Raw genomic sequence first — 21,575 nt, forward strand, 5'->3', positions numbered from 1 at the left:
CATAGATCCTTTGCTCATCTCCTCTGTCATGAGGGATACCGTATCATCGTCAACTATAGTTGACGCCATTCCATTGTAATAATAACAGAAATCATTTCATTTTATTATTATTCCATGTCATTGGATGGAATTTACCCACATTGTTTATCAATATAAACGATGTTTCTACACGTTTTTATTTGGTTTGGTCAAGTCTATAACCTTGTCTTTTGCCATATACTACTATTACAAATTCCGGGTTCGAGTGTAATTACACTCTTTCCCAACACAACATTTATTCACTTTATTAACTTCTCGGGTTCGAGTGTACGCACACTCCTTCCCATTATGACACTTGTCTTTCATTGCATTCCCGGGTTCGAGTGTACATGCACTCCTTCCCATTACAACATTTGTCGAGATTACTTTTACCTCGGTTTCACATATTCACCAATATTTATATATATATATATATATATATGTATATATTTTTACATAACTCATTCATTTCTCTATTCATATATGCCCCCATATGCAACTATCGTTCATTGTGTGAATTGTTGCATTCCACTTGTCTTATCATAATTTAGAACGTGTACTTGATTGATATTCGCCTTGATGTTCTTTGTTATCTCAAGTCATCATTTGATTTAGGTTCTTTGCTTGCATGTTCTTTGTCATGCTTCCGAACCTTCCGCCCTTTAGATTATTTATCCCCGCCATCTTCAGATGCGGTCATCATATCATTCGAACGTTTCCAATTTATTATTAATCTTGCTATTCAATGTTACCCGTATTACTATACGAGACATTCAAATATATTTATTTTACAAGTAATTATTTTATATTCAATCTGTAATTAGGATTTATACTACCTAATCATCTTTTATCGACACTAGACATCTCGAATCTGCAATGTTTATGTCAATTGTTAAACATTTCATTTTATTATGATTTGCATCTTTCACTTTGGTTTAGCCAAGTTTGTAACTTGCTTGAATCATTCGTGTTTAGTGCACTTTCCGGGTTTGAGTGTATTAACACACCCTTCCCATGCACTTTAATTCATATTCTTTTCCTAATATTTTGTTACAATCTACTCATATAAATAATTCTTACCGGATGTTTGATCAAGCTTCGAACCAAACACACTTTATTGATAACCTGGCGCTCTGATTACAAACTTGTAAGACCCGGCTTAAAAGTAACAGAATTGATAACATATAACACACATTTAGTACAAAATTATCGAACTTACAAAAATTTTCTTAGTTTTGAGATCATATTTGATCAAAATATTCAAGTCATCATCCTACTAGATGAACTTTCAAACATAATTTCAAGTGTTTACATGTTACTAAAACAAAATAGATCAAATGCGGAAGCTTTATTTGGTGCGTTTGGCTCTTGAGTGTTGCTTGATCGCCATCCGGATTAGGTCCAACATCACCTACGGTCAAAACCAAATAAATAATTAGTTTTGACACCTTAAAATCAAGAATAACAAAGTCTATGGTTTAACATTGACAAGCAAGCAAAATTCCAGCGAAATGGGGCGGTCGCGCCCCGCGACCGTGTTTGTACCATCCGTCGCGGCCCGCCACAGCCGTCACACCGCGCGACGGTGAGTCTATTTGGCCGTGGCAGGGCGCGAAGCCTCGTTTTGGACAGAAAGTTTGTTGGCTGGAGCTGTATATCAGCCCAACACCATTTTTATCATATACTAACTTTAAATCGACATAACTTTTGACTCGGGCATCCGTTTTAGTCGATTCTTTTTCCCACGCGACCGTAATTAAATTACGGACCCGTTTATCAACATAACTCACATAAATTTTCAGTTTAAGAATAGTTGGCCTTTAATTTGGCTCTTTATTTATTTGACCCGTTTGTCTATAAACTCAACAACTTGTTTTATTGTCATCTCATGTCTACGACTGATTTTCCCAATTCCGGGTTTGCCCACGATAGCGTTTCGCTCCCTTCAAGAGGGACACTTACGCATTAATCATCACGCTTGTTTTCAAGGATTTAAACATGCTTTTCTAAATCAATTGACAAGTAAAAATTTCCGAACTTTAATCCCTATACAAGGGTTCATGTTTTGCAACAAGTTAGCGCGTCCGCTTCATGGTTTACGCTTTAACAACATGCTTTGTTTTCGAGGATTTTAACATGCTCCTATGATCAATTTGACATGCATAATTTCTGAATATTTATCCCCATACTATGGGTTTGTTTGTAACAAGTTTAGCGTGTCCGCTTCAAGGTTACGCTTTAACAACATGCTTTGTTTTCGAGGATTTTAACATGCTCCTCTTATCAATTTTACAAGCATAATTTCTGAATATTTATCCCCATACTATGGGCTTGTTTGTAACAAGTTTAGCGTGTCTGCTTCACGGTTACGCTTTAACAACATGCTTTGTTTTCGAGGATTTTAACATGCTCCTATTATCAAATTGACCTGCATAATTTCTGAATATTTATCCCCATACTATGGGTTTGTTTGTAACAAGTTTAGCGTGTCCGCTTCATGGTTACGCTTTAACAACATGCTTTGTTTTCGGGGATTTTAACATGCTCCTCTTATCAATTTGACATGCATAATTTCTGAATATTTATCCCCACACTATGGGTTTGTTTGAAACAAGTTTAGCGTGTCCGCTTCACGGCTTACGCTTTAATTATAACTAATCTTTGAGTGATGTTTCAATCACTTCAACATTTACAACTTGACATTGTTTTGACCCACTTGGATGTCGAATAGTGACCACCATTTCTAAGTCAAGCCAAACTCTACTTTTGACCAATGTTTTGACCCGTTTTACTTATCTAGTGAGTTTTATCACTTTCGTGACATAACGGGTTTCCTCTTTCTCTAAAATTCAATACAACTAGCTAAAATAACAAATAAACATAAGTATTTAACTAATTTGACCCGTTTGGTTGTCGAGTGAGTTACACCACTTCATTGAAATACCAAACGCCATCATTTTCGCCAAATCAATATTAAACAAATCTACGACTAGGTTTATCTACATAAGTGTAACGAGACGACAAGTCACGTACCTTCAAAGCTTATCCTTCAAGCGTGCGCGTCCGCTCCAATTGGCCGCTTGAAGATTCAATTTCCTTTCCTATAGAGTTCAACCAACGACATGTTTAGAACTCATTTCATTTCATATTACACGTAATTTGCCACATTATTCAATTACACGTTTCTTTCAATATTTCAACATATTAGTGTTCGTTTAGACATTCTAACAAACACCTTGTGGGCATGACTTTTATAAAATCAACAATCAAGTTTCACAACTAGTTATTTGCCAAGTTTCAACATCATTCTCAAGTCTTTATGTCTAGTATGCATAACAACACCTAGACTCATTTCATAGAACTCAAGTAACACTCAATTTAGGATCAAAATTCTAGGGTTCTTCCTCCTTCTACTAAAACCCATTTAACACCTAAGTGGGTGATTATGAGTTTCATCATTATGAACAACAATCCATCAAATTATTGACTAGGGTTCGTTCCTAAACATGGATTCATGCTAGTTTCACCCATACATCAATCATTCAAGCTAAATTTTTCGATTTCATAAGTTCATCAAGAATTCAAGATGTAACCAAAACACAAAATTCGATATACCTTGCGATCCCTTCACTGAGGTGATCATGTATTCATGCTTGGATTTCAATTTGGGACTGATTTGGCCCTTCAATTTGTCAATTTTTGAGCTTGCTAGGGTTTATGTGGGGATCCCCTGGCTTCTCTGGATCGTTCGACCAGAACACACACTTAAAGTGTGTGTTTTGGTGTCTAGTATTTTATTTTAAACAAACTTGTTTCAAGTTTGCTATAATTGGTCCCTATACATTATTCCAAGTTACATAGAGTGTTATATTTAAGCAATTGTCCTAAATATTACAAGACAACTAACTAACTAGGTTATTCATTCCTAGTTAGTTTATTTCATTTATCACTAACAACAAATTTTAAATATAAAAATTTGTATTTTCGGGGTGTTACATATACTGCAACATTTTTTTATCTAGTGGAAACCTGCGTGTTGCAGCGGAGTCGACAATTTACATCTAAATTTTTAACTAACTTCTCTAAAATTACAAAACACATTTTATGTTAAATTTGATTAATTTTGGTTCACTGATTAGTCCTTTAGTTTTTTTTTGGGTAAAGGGTTACCCCGGTGATTCTATTATAAACAAATCAACATAAAGCACAAGTAGGGGAGTCGTGATACCCCCTAGTTCTTATATGTGACATGCCACATATAAGTAAACACGAATACAGCCAAAAAACACAACTAGACTCAAAGCAATCTAGACACTAGTCATCTTCAAATCTATCGGCCTCTTCCAACTTCCAATCTTGTAAGAACGCTTGAACTCGAGCACTTCTCTTAAATTTAAACGACATCAGCTTCAGTCTAACAGTTTGAACTATAATCTCAACCAGTTTTTCCGGAGGACGAAGCTGGTTTCTAAAAAATCTATTGTTACGCTCCTGCCAAACGTAGTATGCCGTGGCCGAAACAAGCAGTTTGTTCGACACCATCTTCACTGACTTTGATCTAGCTTTCGGCAGTATCCATTGACAAATATCCCCCCACTTTTCCGAAACAGCCTGCATACTCCCTTTAGCTCTAATCGCGGTCCAAACTTGACTAGAATACTTACATTCAAAGAAAAGATGGGCATGAGAGTCTACCCCGCTATAACAAAGTAAGCAACAAATCATGTTCATTGATCTAGAAATGTTGTGGTTCCAAGTCAGCATTCGATCCTGGGTCCATAATTTCTTCTTTAGAATCAACCAGCATAAGAAAGAGTGTTTAGGAATGTTGAAAGCTGACCAAACCAAGTCCACCCAAGGTACATCGGCACCTCTAGTTCTGATAGCTTCCCATATGTGTTTCGTAGAATACTCAACTAGTTTCCCATCCGAATCTCTAATCATGACTACATCTTCTCGATTCGGGACTAGAACAATCGGTGGGAGCTGAAATAAAGCCGGATATATTAACCTCCATTCATGAGGCCATTTCCACATACCAGCTTCAACGACATCCACCAACTTAGACGCTATAGAGAGGCCATGTTGAGACATATGTCTCGGGGTTACCATGGTTCCCAACGGCGTGTCATGAGACCATTTATCATGCCAAAGAAAAATACTCCTCCCATTTCCCACTTTATGCCAGAACATGTGATGGACTTTCTCTCTACATCTAAGGAGTTTCTTCCAACCCCACGGAGCACTAGATTTTAAAGGAACATCCCAGATACTACGTTGTCTCAATCGGTGATCAAGCACCCATTTAGTCCATATAGATTCCCTCCGCGAGATAATACTGTAAAGGTGGTAGGTAATCAGCGACTGATTAACATCGGCTATCTTCTTTATACCCAACCCTCCCTCATTTCGCGGTAAGCAAACTTCCTTCCATGCAACTTTTGCCTTGCCTTTAGAGACCATGCCTTTGCCCCACAGGAACCATTTCATTTTCGCTTCAAGCTCTTTGATGATGGCCACCGGGAGAACAAAAACAGATGCCCAATACACGTGGATCGAGGACAAGATTGATCTGATCAATTGTAGCCTACCTGCAAAAGACAAAAACTTGTTTTTCCAGTTAGTGATTTTATTGCTCATTCTTTCTACAAGCGGCTTGCAATCCTTCTGCATTAACCTCGAGGCCAGCAGTGGCATGCCCAGGTATTTAATAGGCAGCTTGCCTTCTTCAAAGGGAACAAATTGCAAAATCCTAGTTTTGATCACATCCGAAACGTTGCAAAAGAACGCGGTACTCTTGGATATGCTTGGGACGAGGCCTGAGATATCCTTAAATTCATTAAGAGATTCCATAATAACTTTCGCTGATTTAACCTCCCCTCTCGCAAAAAGGAGAAGATCATCCGCGAAGCACAGGTTTATAATCCCTTGTCTTTGGCATTTGTTGTGAAAGCTAAAAGAATTACTTTCCTTTACCGTTTTGTGAAGAGTTAACGTGAGGATTTCCATTACCATTGTAAATAGGAATGGAGACATCGGGTCACCCTGTCTAAGACCCCGTTTCCCTTTAAAATACCCATGAACATTTCCGTTAATACATAGAGAAAACGAGGCTGATGTAACACATGTCATGATCCAATGGACCATTCTATGATGAAAACCAAAACCATTCAGGATATCCTCAAGAAATCCCCAATGAACCTTGTCATAGGCCTTTTGTATATCCACCTTAAATGCACATCTAGGAGGGCCCACTTTTCGGTGATAATTGTGCATTAATTCCTGCGTGAGGAGGATATTATCTGAGATTCTTCTACCTGGCACAAAGGCCGATTGGTTCTCACTGATTATCAATTGCAACCCTTCCAAAATCCTGTTAGTAATAATCTTACTAATAGCCTGATAAATAACATTGCAACAAGCTATAGGCCGAAAATCTGTCACAAAAGTAGGAGTGCTCACCTTTGGAATTAGAGCTATGAATGTGTGATTTATTTCTTGTAACATTCTCCCCGTCATAAAGAAATCCTCTATAGCTTTCGTAACATCCTCTCCGACTATCGGCCACGCCCCCTTGAAAAAAGCTGAAGAATACCCATCTGGGCCTGGGGCTTTGTTCCCATTGATAGAGAATATGGCTTCTTTGATTTCTTCTTTCGTGACCCCTCTCACCATGCTCTCCGCCACCTCTCTAGGAAGCCTTTTATCAAACAAGCTCGGATTCGTTTTCTTGGTAACATTGCCTTCACTACCCAGAAACATCTTAAAATGGTCAACAAGAGCATTCGCCACCTGATTGCCTTCATAGGATTTACCTTGAGTGTCTTTAATACAATGAATCTTGTTGACATGATTCCGGCATTTAATGGCAATATGGAAGTAAGCCGTGTTAGCGTCCCCTACCTCTAACCATTTATGTTTTGCTTTCTGTTTTAGGAACCTATCCTCGTCAAGCACAGCCTCTTGGTATTGCTTTAGGCAAGCAACTTCATCCTCTCGGGTTTTAGCATTGAACGGATCCTTATCTAAAGTAGTTTGAATTTTATCCAAATCCTCCTTCAGCTTAGCGACCTTCTTATGGATATTCCCTTGACTCAACATAAGCCTCCTCATAAAAGTTTTGAGCCCTCTTAGCTTTTTCACCACTTTAAAGATCGGAACTCCACTGACTGGCGTCTCCCAACCCTCTTTAACCAATGTTAGAAACTCTTTCTTGTGCACAAGAAAATTATGGAACTTGAATGGCTTAGGTTTTCGGTTGATACTATCATGAACTTTGAGAATACATGGGCAATGATCCGAAACACCATATGGCAAGAATGTCGCATGAGCATTAACAAAAAGATCCGCAAACTGCACATTTGCCATGATTCTATCAAGTTTCTTACGAATACCAACTCCCTTTTTTGGGCTTTGAGTCCACGTGAATTGTAGCCCGGAGGCATTCACATCAAATAACTCACACTTCTGGACACACTCGTTGAACTCCCTCATACCCAAACTGACATTAGATGACCCCGTACTGCTGTCTTCTAGGTTAAGGGTAACGTTAAAGTCACCTAGAACCACCCAAGCATTATTTTTGACCAGAATTTTGTGTAAGTTTAGATCCTCCCACAGACTCCTTCGCTCTTGGTAACAGTTACTAGCATAAACAAACGTACCAAACACTTCTGTTTTCGTTTCCTTTACCACCATCTTAGTGTGAATAAGCTGACTCGTAGTCTTTAACACCATGATGTCCACTGCATCGGTGTCCCACCCGATGATGATTCTGGCTCCTTTGTGACATTGGTTCCCGTTAGAAGTCCACTCCCATCTACTAAAGATCTTTCTACAAACATCCGCTAAATTAGCATCTTGCACATGTGACTCAAGCACCGCAAAAACTTTCAGACCCTGATCCTTTAGAACCTTTCGAACCTCATTTTGTTTAGGGGTTCGGTTCAGGCCCCTTACATTCCAGGTAGCTAGACTAAACATTGATAACCCTATCAGCAGGTGTGCTTGCACCTGTGTTGTTACCGGATCCTTGTGCCTTGTTCTCCATAAATTTACTAGTTTCGGTCACATCCTCAACTCGAACCTCATCTTGATCAGTGTCTCCATCCGACTCATTGCTGCTGAGGGCACCAAAAGAGTTTGTTAATTTCACTGGAGGGGCCCTAGACGTGCTTGGCTTATATTTTTCATGCTGGTCCTCCCTCGTTTTCGGTCTATATTCAAATTTCTTGCTATCTTTAACCTGAATCGGCTTCCTCTTCCCTTTCTTTCGTTTGTTTCCATCCTTATATCCCTGGTCATCCACCTTTTCTTTACCTTTATTATCCCCCTGAGCTAGTTCAGTAACCTTTGAAGGGCACGACTCAGTACTATGACCAAAGACCAAACACGAAGAACACCTTGGAGGTTTCCATTCATACTCTACCCTTATAGTGCTTTTTAGGAATCCACCTTCTTCTACATTCGGAATAGCCACACTTATAGCATCTTTCATCTCTTTATCAGCATTTAATTCAATTATGGCTCTAGCATATCCACTTCGACCCCATGACTCTTCACACATCTTAGCTGTTTCATTATCAAGCATCTTTGGTTCCCCTAACTTTGAGGCAATCAGACTCAACCCATCTTCCGTGTATGCCGCTAGAGGAACATCATGCATTTTGACCCACACAGGTATTTTCTTCAACTCATCCTTTTTCAACTCAGTGTTCGGTGACCAACATTTAAGAAAGATCGGGATGTTTCTAATCAACCATGGCCCATCTTGAAGCACTTGTTCCATCCCTTCCCTTGTACCGAATTTGAAAAAGAAGAATCCTTTACCGTTCATCATGCACTTTTGAAGGCCATACTTCTCCCATTTATTACTGACATAATAATCAACCACTGGAAACGCTAACCTTTTACCCAGAAAATAGCCGAACAGAACATTCGCAAACCTATCTTGAACTTTCCTCACCGATTCCATGGGAATCATGACATCCACGTCTTCCATCTGATTAGTGTCTTCAATATATCTGAAGTTAATCTTGTTTCTAGGTTTCACCGAAGCAACCTTTGATGCATACGACCCCGACCCCGAACTAGGGTTTGCATGAGGTTGCATTACATCCGTCCCATCATCCCCCAGGTAATCCCCTTTGTATTCGAAATCCACTGGTTTTGATATCTCAAAAAGTCCATCAATGACCGAAGCATTTGTGGTTTGGAACATACCTCTCCTTGGCACGAAAGAATTGCCTTCAATGTTAGTAACCCTCAGCCCAATACCCTTTATCGGAGCCGTTCCTGGTGATGTTTCATCATTCGCAGCCGACATATTAAACCCTATGCTAGGGTTTATCGTATTATCCGGTCGTTTGAATGCCAAAACACTTGAGAATAATAAACATGCAACGTAACAAAACGATCAAACAAACAAAAACTAGAGCGAAAACAGACAGCAAACCCTAACCAGAAAAGAAAAGAAAAGATCCTACTCCTGACTTCAAAAGATTAGAAACCAAGGTAGAATCAAGAATGTATGAATTTAGTTCGTTAGTTCAAATACACAAATACACAAATACAATAGAATGTATTTTTGAATATATGTTTTTGATGAATGTGATGAGTTTATTATCCATAAGTTTATTTTTTTATTATTTATAAATAATCTAATATATAGTATAAATTTATTAAACATAAATGCCATTGATCAAAGAAAGAGGGGTATGAATGGAAGAAAATGGCAAAAAGTTAGGTATTTTAACTTCACCTTTCATATGCCATCTTAAAATTTGACAACAATTTACCATTTTGTACATAGAAAATGCTTTATATATATATATATATAGGATTAGGATCATGAGTGAACAACTTCTTGAGAGTGAACTGAGTGAACTAATCTTGGCCCTTGATCATTTTTTAGATTAAAAGGGTGAGATTGACATTATCCAAGTAATTCTAATTAAATCCCTTAATTTTCTCCTCTCTTAACTCTCTCTCCCTCTCTCATTTTTAATTATTTCTCTATTATTTTAATTATAAGAGATTGAAGGGCTAATGTTTTTTTTTTTAAATAAACTGTTATGTTCCTTTTAAAATTAAATATTAAACCTAATTAAATTATGATTTTTAACATATGTGTATACAGGTCAGTATATACAAGACTTATACACTTGTGTATTATTACGTCTTGTTTTCACGGGTTAGTATAAACCAGATTTATACATTTGTGTATTATTCAAGTGCATATGTGTATATAGGTCGATATATACCAGACGTATACACCTGTGTATTATTCAAGTACATAGTGTATACATGTCGATATATATCAGACTTATACACTTATGTATTACTACATATTGTTTCCACTATACATATTTTCATCAAACATTGATCTAATACATATATGTATAGAGAATGTAACTAAATATTTTTAATTGTGTTCTAGCTGGAACAATATTTGATAATGTTTGTGTTTTTTTTTTAATTATGAAATATTAAGTTAGGTAATATGCGAGAGAAAAAAAATATAGAGAATGTAATTAAATATTATTTTAATTGGAAAGAGAAGTCAGGAGAGAGAAAAAATTAATTAATTAAATGAAGATAGAAATATACAATTATACCCTTGTGTCTATTAAAATACTTGTAAATTACAAAAGATAATTACAATCTTGCCATTAAAGAAAAAATCTAGATCTACAAAATCAATGGCCAGGATAAGTTCATTTTGTTCACAAATAAATCATTGTTCACTCATGAACCCTACCCTATATATATATATATATATATATATATATATATTATTGAAATTAATAATTTCTTATGCACCTTAACTCTTGGCACTTAGGAACATAAACCATGTGAACCTTAAGTATTCATCGATTAGAACAAGCGTGTATTAGTTGTTATACCGAGAAATACATAATTTTAAGTATTTAAAGTGTTTATAATTCATTTTAAACATAATGAGGCTAATAGAAGATATTAGTATGTTATAAGTTATAAAGATTCTACCAATATGATTTTTATTATAAATACATGATTTTACGAAAAAAAAAAAATCGATACTTTTATTTTATAAAGTGACATTTTTATAAATCAAAATTGCATTCAGAATTAAAACTTCTCTTAAAACTTGATCACTTTTAAGTAAATAAATAATTTAAAATATATATTTTCTTAATACAAATGTTTATAGTGTTTTTAAAATGTACAAAAATGATATGGATGCATAGTGGACGGTCACATATGCATAGATGGTGACATGATATAACTTGACTCACCATGCACTCATTTAACTTTCTGTCTAATATTTTATCAAACGTTACAAATTGGACCTCTAGATCCTTTTCCTATTTGATGAGATAAAAAGTTGATATAGCTTATATTTCTTTTGATTAAATTAAATTAAAAAAGTACATTAACTAAAAGAAATACAAGCTACGATTCTTAAGTTTTTTATAACTTAAACAGAAAGATATGATATGTCAAGTTTTATTTCTTTTGATTAAATTAAATTAAAAAAGTACATTAACTAAAAGAAATACAAGCTACGATTCTTAAGTTTTTTTATAACTTAAACAGAAAATATGATATGTCAAAAGAGATCACCACCATGCGCAATCAAAGCTAATGTATTTAACTACATCAAATTTATAAGATTGTCTACTAATGCTAGAACCAGTTTGAACCGATCAATGTTCTATAATTACACTGGTAATTGAACCGACCACCACACGATTCACCAGTCAGACATGTCGAATCAAACGTCATAATTAATTTAAAAAAAATATTTACTTACTACATAAAATATTAATACTGTATTAAATTTAAGTCTAAAAATAAAAGAAATATGTTCCTTTATTAAAACTTAAAAAGACATAAAGATATTATGAAACGTTATAAAGAAAAAAAAAAGATTAAATGTATTTTATATCTAGAGGTCTTGCGTTAAAATCCTGACCATGAGAAATTTTTTTAAAGAAAGTGAAGAAGAAGATCAAACCGGTCCGACCCTACCAAACCGGCCGCGGGTCCAGTTCAAGGCCCGATAGGCCGGTCCAACCCAGCCATAAAAACACGCAGTGATGGTCGGACCAGATATTGCGAATAAAAGAGATGTAATATGTTATGTGTTATAACTAACTATTAAACCAATTACAATTTATGATGTTATTCGGTTTTTTAGACGGATTCGGTTAATGGTCCAGTTTTCAAAACATTATAAAATATATAACACAAAATCTACAAAATCCTAAATAAAAGTTTGTCAATAGGGCACCGTGGCAGTGAGAGTCCTGTGCCTGGGATCTGTAAGGATTGTCTGTACATTCACGAAGCCGGCATCCTTGACAGTTTTTTCCAAATCCAGCAAGTAGTATTCATCCAAAAATGGTTCAGTGCTCTTCATTAATGTAAATAGAACAGGCGACAATTGCTACAAACATAACAAATGCATAATTAGTAACATGTAAACCTGTTTGACCCGTTTAGATAAACAGGGTACATGGGTCATGTTCAAGTTACATGAACATGAATAAAGATACGGGTCATGTTCCGGTTTATCAGTTTCATCTACGCGTGCAATGAGCCGAGCCAAACCCAAGCTTAGGTTGATAATTTTTAATACTCGAGCTCGGTTAGTTTATTTTTTATTGAAAATGAAAATATTTTATTTGTATATATAGATATAGTTTTTTATATATTTTATTATAATAACATACATATAATAAAATATAGATTATTTAGTATTTTATTAAAATATATATAGAGAGAGAGATATAATTATTTTATATTCTTTATTGTAATAATATACATATAGTAAAATATATATTACATAGGTATTTTTACCAATATTTTACACAAAAAATAAAAGTTGATTATGCAATTAAATCTTTATTATCCAAAATAAAAACATTTTTTTATATAAATAAATGACTGATTTAGGGTCATGAACCTAGTCAAGCTCGGTATTGAAGCTCAAGCTCGAGCTCATTTACTAACGGAGCCACATTATAGCTTGGCTCGTTTTGAGCTTTCTAAGAGCCGATCCGGAATAGCTCACTAGCGGCTCGGCTCCTTCATGCCCCTAATTTAACCCACCAACCCGTTCCGATTATTAAGCACCACAATGATCAGTTGACACAATCGTTATTGCATCGAAAGTATATATCAAAGAGTGACCGAGCATATGAAGGAGTTGTACCTGAAGTTTCTTAGACTTTGGCTGCAAAGGACACGTTATAACGTCAGATTTTGATCGCCCGGTGTTACATTAAAGAGAAAAAGTAATAAAATAGGTGAGGGTAGTTACCGAGTTATCAGTTATAACCAACGTTCCACCTGGTCGAAGCAGCCGAAATGATTCCTTTGCCAAATTTATAGTAGCTCTTGCTGGGCATTCATGAAGCTGCAAAGTGTCATGGATTGATATGGGTTATGCTTAATCTGAAACGGGTCAAACGAGCTGGACAAGTCAAACGGGTTGAGAGTTTAATGCATACAATCTCCTAAATCGCTTTGTTACAATAAGATTACCTATTATAGTAATATTCTTAATCGTATTTAATGCATTAATTATTTTTGAAAAAAAAAATTGGGTCAATAAAACCCCATCTTACCTGTTTTGAGTTTTGACCCATACTAACTGTTTCAAGTTTCAACCCAAACGCGTTCTAAAAGAATTACCTGTTTAGAACTGAAGCCGAGTTGGCCTGAATATTTTAATAGTATTTTATTTATTTTAATTTATATTTAGCCCAACCAATGAGCCCAGTACCCAATCCTAAGTCCAACCCACCTCGAATTCCCTTGATTAAATTATAACTTTATGTTAATTTTCAAAAAAACCGAGTCAAACCTAGCCGAGCTGAGCTGACTTGAGTTCAAACCGCACCGACTTCGAGTTTGAGCTAGCCCTAGCTCGGCTCATGAACAGCCCTACCTAGGATGAGTATTGTTTGATAATATAGATTATTAATCGAACAAACCAGGCCATACCACATAGGAGATTGAAACAATGTCAAATGATTGTGAATCCAAGCCTGTACATTCACCATTTGCGTGTATCCACTGGAATGAGTTTGATCTCTGAGGACTTGCTTTTTCTTTATATTTAGCCACAGCTAGGAAGTATGGTGATAGATCCAGACCCTGTGGCACAACATGAATAAAATAACATCTTATCAAATTTTACAAAATCATATCAAAAGCCAAATGACAGAAATGACATCCGATAATGATAAATCAAGCAAAGTGGTCAACCATACCCAATGACATTAATAGTAACAGTGACATAGGATAATAGGTATTTTAACTTTAAAATTACCTAATAAAACCAAATTTTCAGATAGTAAAGAGATTGTGAAATTGTATACATTTGGAATATTAAGAAGACAACCAAAGGTGGCGTTTGGATTCGCGATTGTTTATTATGTTTGTAATAACAGATTGTGCATATGATTATCTGATTTTTTGGGGTCGAATAATTGTTTTTGGATATAAGGTTCCGCCATTTCTTCTTCTTGGTACATAACACATATAAAAAAATTATAGACATGAGATATAAAGTAGTTAAACGCGAGTCTTTCTCATGTTTGATACTTGTGTTAATCGCATCGTCTCTGACCTGTTTAACACAATTAGACCTGTTTTTGCCAGCCCTACCTTTTTTACGTCGGATTATATTATTGTTATGATTTAATATCCAATAATATCATACAAAACTCACATCCAAACACCCCCTTAACTCCAATGGTTTGGCTTTATATGGACTTACGTAGGGGTGTTCATCGAATCAGTTTTCAAGTTATTTGAAAGTCAATATGAATTCGGGTTATTTTGAATCAAATAAATTGAGAAAAAAAACATAAAATAATAATATATATTAATAAATAAAAAAATAGGTATTTATATATAAAATAAATGATATACACACATTAAATTCGGCTAATTCGAATTCGACTCGAAAACCGAAATCTGAATTCAAATTGGTTCCTAACCCAATTAGAAAATTCAAAACTAAATTCTTAATTGGTTCAAATGTAGTTTTTACCGAGTATGATTCGAATAGTGAACACACTTTGAGTTATGGACCCGATGGAGTAGTAAGGTCAAAGGTCTTAGATACTATGGTTATTCAAAATCGAAAAAGAAATAAATTATTCCACATACTTACAGTAAGTTTGGTATCAGGAAACTTATCAGCAAGAAATCTTGTGCTAACACCTACAGAGCATCCAATATCAAGAATGTCTCTGATTTTCAAGTTCCCTGAATACTGTTGATGATGTTGCTCAATAGCATTGAGCCAGTTTCCCCGAACTATTTCATTTGCTTCCTCAAGTGACGAAGCATCAGGTATAGCCCGTCTCACCATTGACATCGTTGCAGCCTCAGCTTCTGCAGCAGCCTAAAATAGACACAACAGGTTATTAATGAATGAGATTGCAACTACCCTCTACATAGATACAAAAAGAGAAGATGCAACAATCTTGTTTGCATATCTAGAACAAAACATGTGCCCATGAAGTTAAAGATGAACAGAAGAATGTTTACCAGCCAAGAAAGATTGCCTTCATCGTATGCATGGAATGGGCTGAGATAATCTGTTTCAAAAGGGCAATCATTAGATATATCATAACATGGTTGACATAAGAGTAACATACAATCATCTCTAAACCTAAGCCAATCTACCCTAAAGTAGTAAGAATGGGCCGTTCACAAAGCAATATGTCACAACTCACAAAATCTATATATTATACAATAAGTCATTTATGATATGGGCTTATAGCTGTACATTAACAACACATTTCCTAGCATAGAAGGAAATTATTACAATAATAACTTATCTTTCCTATGTAGCGACATTTTCTTATCCACTCAAGAAGTTTTTCAAGAACTAAGGTGTAATATGCGTATCAAAGTTTGACATTCCCATATGTGACTGTGCTAAAAAATAGGACAATAAGTTATGTATGTTTTATATTATAGTTGTGAGTCATGTCAGTTAGTAAATAAACCCAAAAAATAGGTACTTAAGAACTAAAGAGGTGCAGCACGGCATCAGATCTGGTAGTGTAATGCAGTGCAGTGACGAATAAGATGGCAGCGGTAGATGAAGATCTAGTCAGAAACGAGATGGAAGACGTTGGATCGTAGTCGGACAAGTGGCTGGAAATTTGGAACTAAGGAGGTGTAGCAGCATCCCATTTGGTCAACACAGGAGCGGAATTCTGACGTCAGAAATGGTTATAAAAGACAATTTCAACAGAAAAAATAGGCTTCTGGTCATGATCAGCGTTTCAGAGCTCCGGTGAGGGACTATGCTGAAACTCCGGTGGTTATTATTGAACAATAAAAAAATGGCTATAATAGAAAACTAACGATAATGGAAACTATGAATATGCTATGACATCTAAAGATTGTAGGGAAGCTTCATTATCAGTTTCCTAGCTGAGCGCCTATTTCTCCTTACACCAGCCCCTAGGATGTAGTTCTTCGGAGTTGGGATTTTGTAAAATCTAAAGGAGAGGTATTTCGTAGTATGGACTTATTAGACCAGTTATGCACTTACCTGTAATTATCATAGCAGGAGAGGTATCGTGTTGTCTGTTTTACATAGACCAATGAGCTTGTCCCACAGATGATCAAGTGTTTGATAAACCAAAATGCTTTCCTATTTCATTCATGCACCAATTGAACACTGCTATACAGCAGCCTTCAAGTCTGCAAATCACTTCTTCCAGTATCGTACATTCTCTGATAATCTGATTGAGATTCAATCGTCATTTCTATTCTTTGTCATCAACAATTTTATACTAAGAACATCAAGACCTGCATACCTATCACTCGTGGTTTTAAACACTCCTAAGAAGCATTTTTGCTCCCTAAATCCCTCTGTCAATATACAAGTAACCAGGCTTATTTTGGTGGCTAATAGTCTTACAAAATGAAACCTAATGCAGATTTTGTAATGTGTTTTGAAGAGGAAGGGACGGAGGAGGGGACCTATATTTAATAAAACGCCATGAAAGGATAGTAATAAACCAATGTCATACGTGTTTGACGTATATACACCAAGCATATTATAACATCATGTCCCTCATACCAACCAATATTGTCAGCAATGAGTCCGAGACGCATTGATGGAATTTAAATCTGGAAATTCCTTATAATATACACTAGAATTCTCTAAAAATCTCAACGTTTACTAATATCACATGATAATTTCACAATGTATCATGAAGTGAAATCAATACAAAAATGAAACGGTAACAGGAGAGAGATTTACTTACAGTCAGGATATACTACAGACGCATTCTGAACACTCTCCATTTCCTTATAAACATCCGATTCCAATATCTCCTTCGTCATCTCTCTCCACGGCACATTCGTCTTCTCAGCCGTACTGTTCACAATAACATTCACGTAAAATACACATCTCGAAAACCTAAACCTAAACCTAGATCTAGCAACAGAATTCAGCACAAACCTAATAAGCACTTGTCTAGCACCAAGTTTAAGCACCGAATAAAGCGGTTTAAACGCAATTAGGGCACCAACGAGACGAGATAGCGGCGTTTGACCGGTCCAGTTAGGTCTGTCAAGCTCTCCTTCTTCGTACGATGCTAATCCTCCACCGCCGCTTGACGCCGTCATCCGTACGGTCACGGCGGACTTTCTCCTCGTGTGTTGAGGTACCGGTGACGTGTGAGAGTGATAATTGTTACTGAATTTCGAGTGAGGGAGCACACACAGCGCCATTAATGGAGGTTACGGTGGCCGGAGAAAGTGAACGGTTCTTTATGGGTTCACCGGCGCCACTTATTTGGTGTTTTAAACATCTTAGTGTAATCTCGCTTGTCGAATAAAAAGGTGACACGTTAGATATGAAGTTCCACCGTGGCAGTGTGTATTTTGTGGGTGTATTTCGTAAATGAACTTGTTGATGCACAAATATTTCTCAACAAATTAAAAAAAAAAAAAGCATCACAGTAATTTTGTTTAAAAAAAAAAACTAAAATGATGGTAAGACCGTAATTTTGAGTTTGGGGTAAAATTTTAGTTTGTTAGGACTAATGAGCGAGTGTTACGCAGCTTTTTGACACGAATAAAAAAATAAATCGAGTAAACCAATTATAACAAAACAGTTTTACAGTTTTGCTTACAAAAACTAAAACGACGACAATGATGTAATTTTGAACTGAGGGCAAAATTGTATTTTTTGACTGGGGTAAAATGGTAATTTGCCAAGCAAAAGCTAAACCAGAGGCAAAATGTAATTTTGAAACAAGGGCAAATTTGTAATTTTGAACTGGGGGTAATATCATAACATACCCAGGCCAATGGGGGAGTGTCATTCCTTACACTATTTCCCCACACACCTTTAAAAAAAATAATACAATGGCAATATCGTAATTTTTAAGGGGGACAAAATTTTAATTTTGGACTGAGCTAAAATCATAATTTGCCAAAAGCTAAAACGATAATAATACTGTAATTTTTAACCAGTGGCAAAATCGTAACTTTGAAAAAGGACAAATTCGTAATTTTGAACAGGAGTAAAATCGGGTGATTCCGCTGGTGGCACGATGATACTCTAGTGGTTCGTCACTTATCCAAATTTGCCGTTCAGAAAAAAAAAAAAAGAATCTATCTTTTGAGACATGGATATTAAATGACCTAAGTCATGACCCAGGACCCGACCGTAACCCAAATCCCATTGAGTACACGGAGGCGGGCACGAAAACTTAATGGCTGATTTTTTTGTTAAACAAGCAAGAAATTGAATAAGATAAAGATTCAAATTGTTAATGAATCCGGGTTAAAAGGAAAGAAATTGAAGAAGATAGATGAATACATACCGATTTTTTGGTTGAACTAGGATCAAAGAATCAATCTTTATTCTTGTTTGCGATGTGTTTTAGGGGTTTTGTTTTTGTGGGGATAGTGGGTTACGGCTGAAAAAGTGATGAAATGCTTTCACAGTAGGGTTTTTTGTGTTTTAAAGGGAAAAACGAAAAAAATAATAAAGAAAACCGCCCGAACCGACGAACCAGACAACGAATCAAACCGGCTGAATTTTTGATATTTGCTGAAAATAACCAAACCGGATCGGCTGAGTGACCGAATCCCGGTTGGACTGGTTGAACCGGCCGGTTCGAACCGGTTACGAAAACCATGCGTGCATGGGAAGCCACATTTATCTTAAATTTACTAATTGAATTTTTAATTAATGTTTTTTGTTTGATTTGGTTTTTATTTACTTCCTTATTTTATTTGCATGGACTTAAACCTATTAATGTTGGGGAGTTTCGTATGAATGACATTGAGTTTTGATTACAAGTATTATTTGTGTTTTTCAATCTTTTCTCTTGATCCGTCTGATTTCCGATTGACCCGTATCAAGTGGTATCAAAGCTTGATACTAATGGCAGGCCCTGCATCACAAAATAAAATTAGAGACTTGAGTTAGCACATAAGCGAGTTGACTCAATGGGTCGACTGGCGCAAAGTCGAGTGGCATATGGGCGATTTGAGTAGGTATGGTAATAGAAAACCTTAGATAGAGATAGAGTAGAGAAAACCTAACTTTTGACAATAATGTGAACGTATCTAATAAGGTAAATGTACAATTAATCACTGCCATTCGAACTTTTTGTTTGCTCGAATACAACATGTATTTGTGAAGAAATAAATTCGAAAGATTTTCTTTGGATGAAAGTGACGGGCTGACGGCTTTGATGGTGTGCAGGGAGGACCTTCGCACAAGGTCCGAGGGGCACGCGTAAAAAAAAATCCGATATATATATGTATTTTTTTTTTTCAAATAGTAAACACATACCATTTCCAATATAGGTCCATTTACAAATAATTTTTATGGTTTCAAATTTAGTCCACTTGGCATTAGGTTTATTGAGCTCAATAGTAATTTGATTGTTATTTTTTAAATAATAATAAAACATTATGGAAGGACATATTTTTTCAAGCTCAAACAGGGTACGTAAATTTTCAGAGACGCCTCTAGATGAAAGACCGCATAAATATTTCCTAGGTGAGCAAATTAGTGTAACTTAAATTTTGTTAATCTAGCTTCGGTTTGATCAATTTGTAATGTTGTTTGATTTTCCACCTACTTGCTCGTTTAAGTTGTTTTAATTATACTAGTAGCCCGTCCTTAAAAAATAAAATAAAATAAAAAAAAAATTGTTGAATATTTGATGTAGTTAGCCAAACTCAAATCATTTCATAAATCATGTTGTTAACTGACAAATTAAAGAAAGAAGACGTGAGTTTGATAGTTTATGATAATATTTTTAATTACTTTCCTTTCAACTTCCTGAGAATCAGAAATACAAAAGAAATTCTTTACATTTTTTTTTTATAAATGGCAAAATTTCATTAAAAAGATAAGCAAGAAGCTCAAGGAGTACAATACAGGAATAAACTAATGCAAAAACGAAAGACTAAAGTGAAAGGAGTGTTCTTCAGGAAGGAAAATCTGAGAACGTAAATTCTCTCTATTTCTCCCAGACTAAGTGAGAGTACCCAACCCGAGACTTTACCCAAGAGTACGAACCCGCCTTGATGTCGCCTATTAGTTTTGTCAGCTGAGGTGTTTTTTTGTTTGAAGATACATTCATTTCTTGTGCGCCATAAATGCCAGCAAGTTGCAGCCAATACAGCCCCAATTGCCCTCTTCGAAGCCTTGTGAGTTATTTGTGATGAGATGTTGAAATAGTTGTACGACACTCAGGATGTACCGAGGCAGTGGTATTTTCAGCCACTGTAAAATCAGAGTCCATACATGTTGTGCAAAGTCACAGGTGACTAAGAGGTGATCAGTCGATTCTAGGGTATCACTACAGAAGACGCACGCAGAGGAGGGGAGCACTATCCTTCGTGAAAGCAGTGCTTCTCTCGATGGAATGCGACCTTGTACTACTCGCCATAGAAAACAGTTGACTTTCTTGGGGATCCAATGTGACCAGGTTAGAAGCTTGGCTTCTAGTACAATGTTTATGTGGTCTAATTAAGCCCTTAGAGTGCCGATGCTAAACTCTTCACATGTTGTCCCTGATTTCCACAGCCAAATATCGCTCCCCGGCCCAAGCCTAGCTGTGTGAAGAAGACTGATGCAGGTAGGGCTTGTAATAACCCGACTTTTAAAGTCAAAGTACAAGTCAAAGTCAAAGGAAGAAAAGATTGCTAATCAGATCTGTCATTTCTGACTTAATTATTGCCTGTACTCTCCGACCTCGATAATCGATACTTTAGTTTACGCTATTTTCGTTTACGATTTGTAATATGTGAAGTAACAATGCGATAAACGCAATTAAACGCTAATCTACTTAACACTATCTCATCGCAACTCGAATCGCAATTATTGGTATTGTTCTATGTGTGTGTGCCATTATATGCTTACTTATGCATGTTTATTTATGTTAAAGGTGTTATTCATAAACGCAATCGCAACCCCATCGCAACGCAATCTCATCGCGAACTGGAAACGCAAGTTTACTTTGTATGTCTTTAAGGAGTTATGTTATTTGTGTAACTAATGT

The 21,575-nt window shown here is 36.0% G+C and overlaps 2 protein-coding genes and 1 long non-coding RNA gene across 3 annotated transcripts; all 3 read right to left on the reverse strand.

The window, feature by feature from the left end:
• Positions 1–1,212: 1,212 nt before the first annotated feature.
• Positions 1,213–3,784, reverse strand: LOC110925542. The gene is made up of 3 exons (XR_002584541.2): positions 3,634–3,784; positions 3,052–3,119; positions 1,213–1,429 (listed from the first exon to the last, which is right to left on the reverse strand). It is a non-coding gene; the product is annotated as an uncharacterized LOC110925542 (long non-coding RNA).
• A 4,209-nt stretch (positions 3,785–7,993) lies between these two features.
• On the reverse strand, positions 7,994–9,343 carry LOC110924676. Its single transcript, XM_022168670.1, has one exon. It carries the CDS (start codon positions 9,341–9,343, stop codon positions 7,994–7,996), a length of 1,350 nt encoding a protein of 449 aa, XP_022024362.1.
• A 2,784-nt stretch (positions 9,344–12,127) lies between these two features.
• On the reverse strand, positions 12,128–17,868 carry LOC110920931. The gene is made up of 8 exons (XM_022165169.2): positions 17,504–17,868; positions 17,307–17,419; positions 15,568–15,617; positions 15,188–15,421; positions 14,011–14,163; positions 13,325–13,420; positions 13,217–13,237; positions 12,128–12,448 (listed from the first exon to the last, which is right to left on the reverse strand). Exons 1-8 carry the CDS (start codon positions 17,773–17,775, stop codon positions 12,281–12,283), a joined length of 1,107 nt encoding a protein of 368 aa, XP_022020861.1. The 5' UTR covers positions 17,776–17,868; the 3' UTR covers positions 12,128–12,280.
• Positions 17,869–21,575: the final 3,707 nt, after the last annotated feature.

The sequence above is a fragment of the Helianthus annuus genome, chromosome 17 (assembly GCF_002127325.2).
Source record: "Helianthus annuus cultivar XRQ/B chromosome 17, HanXRQr2.0-SUNRISE, whole genome shotgun sequence".
Lineage (NCBI taxonomy): Eukaryota > Viridiplantae > Streptophyta > Magnoliopsida > Asterales > Asteraceae > Helianthus > Helianthus annuus.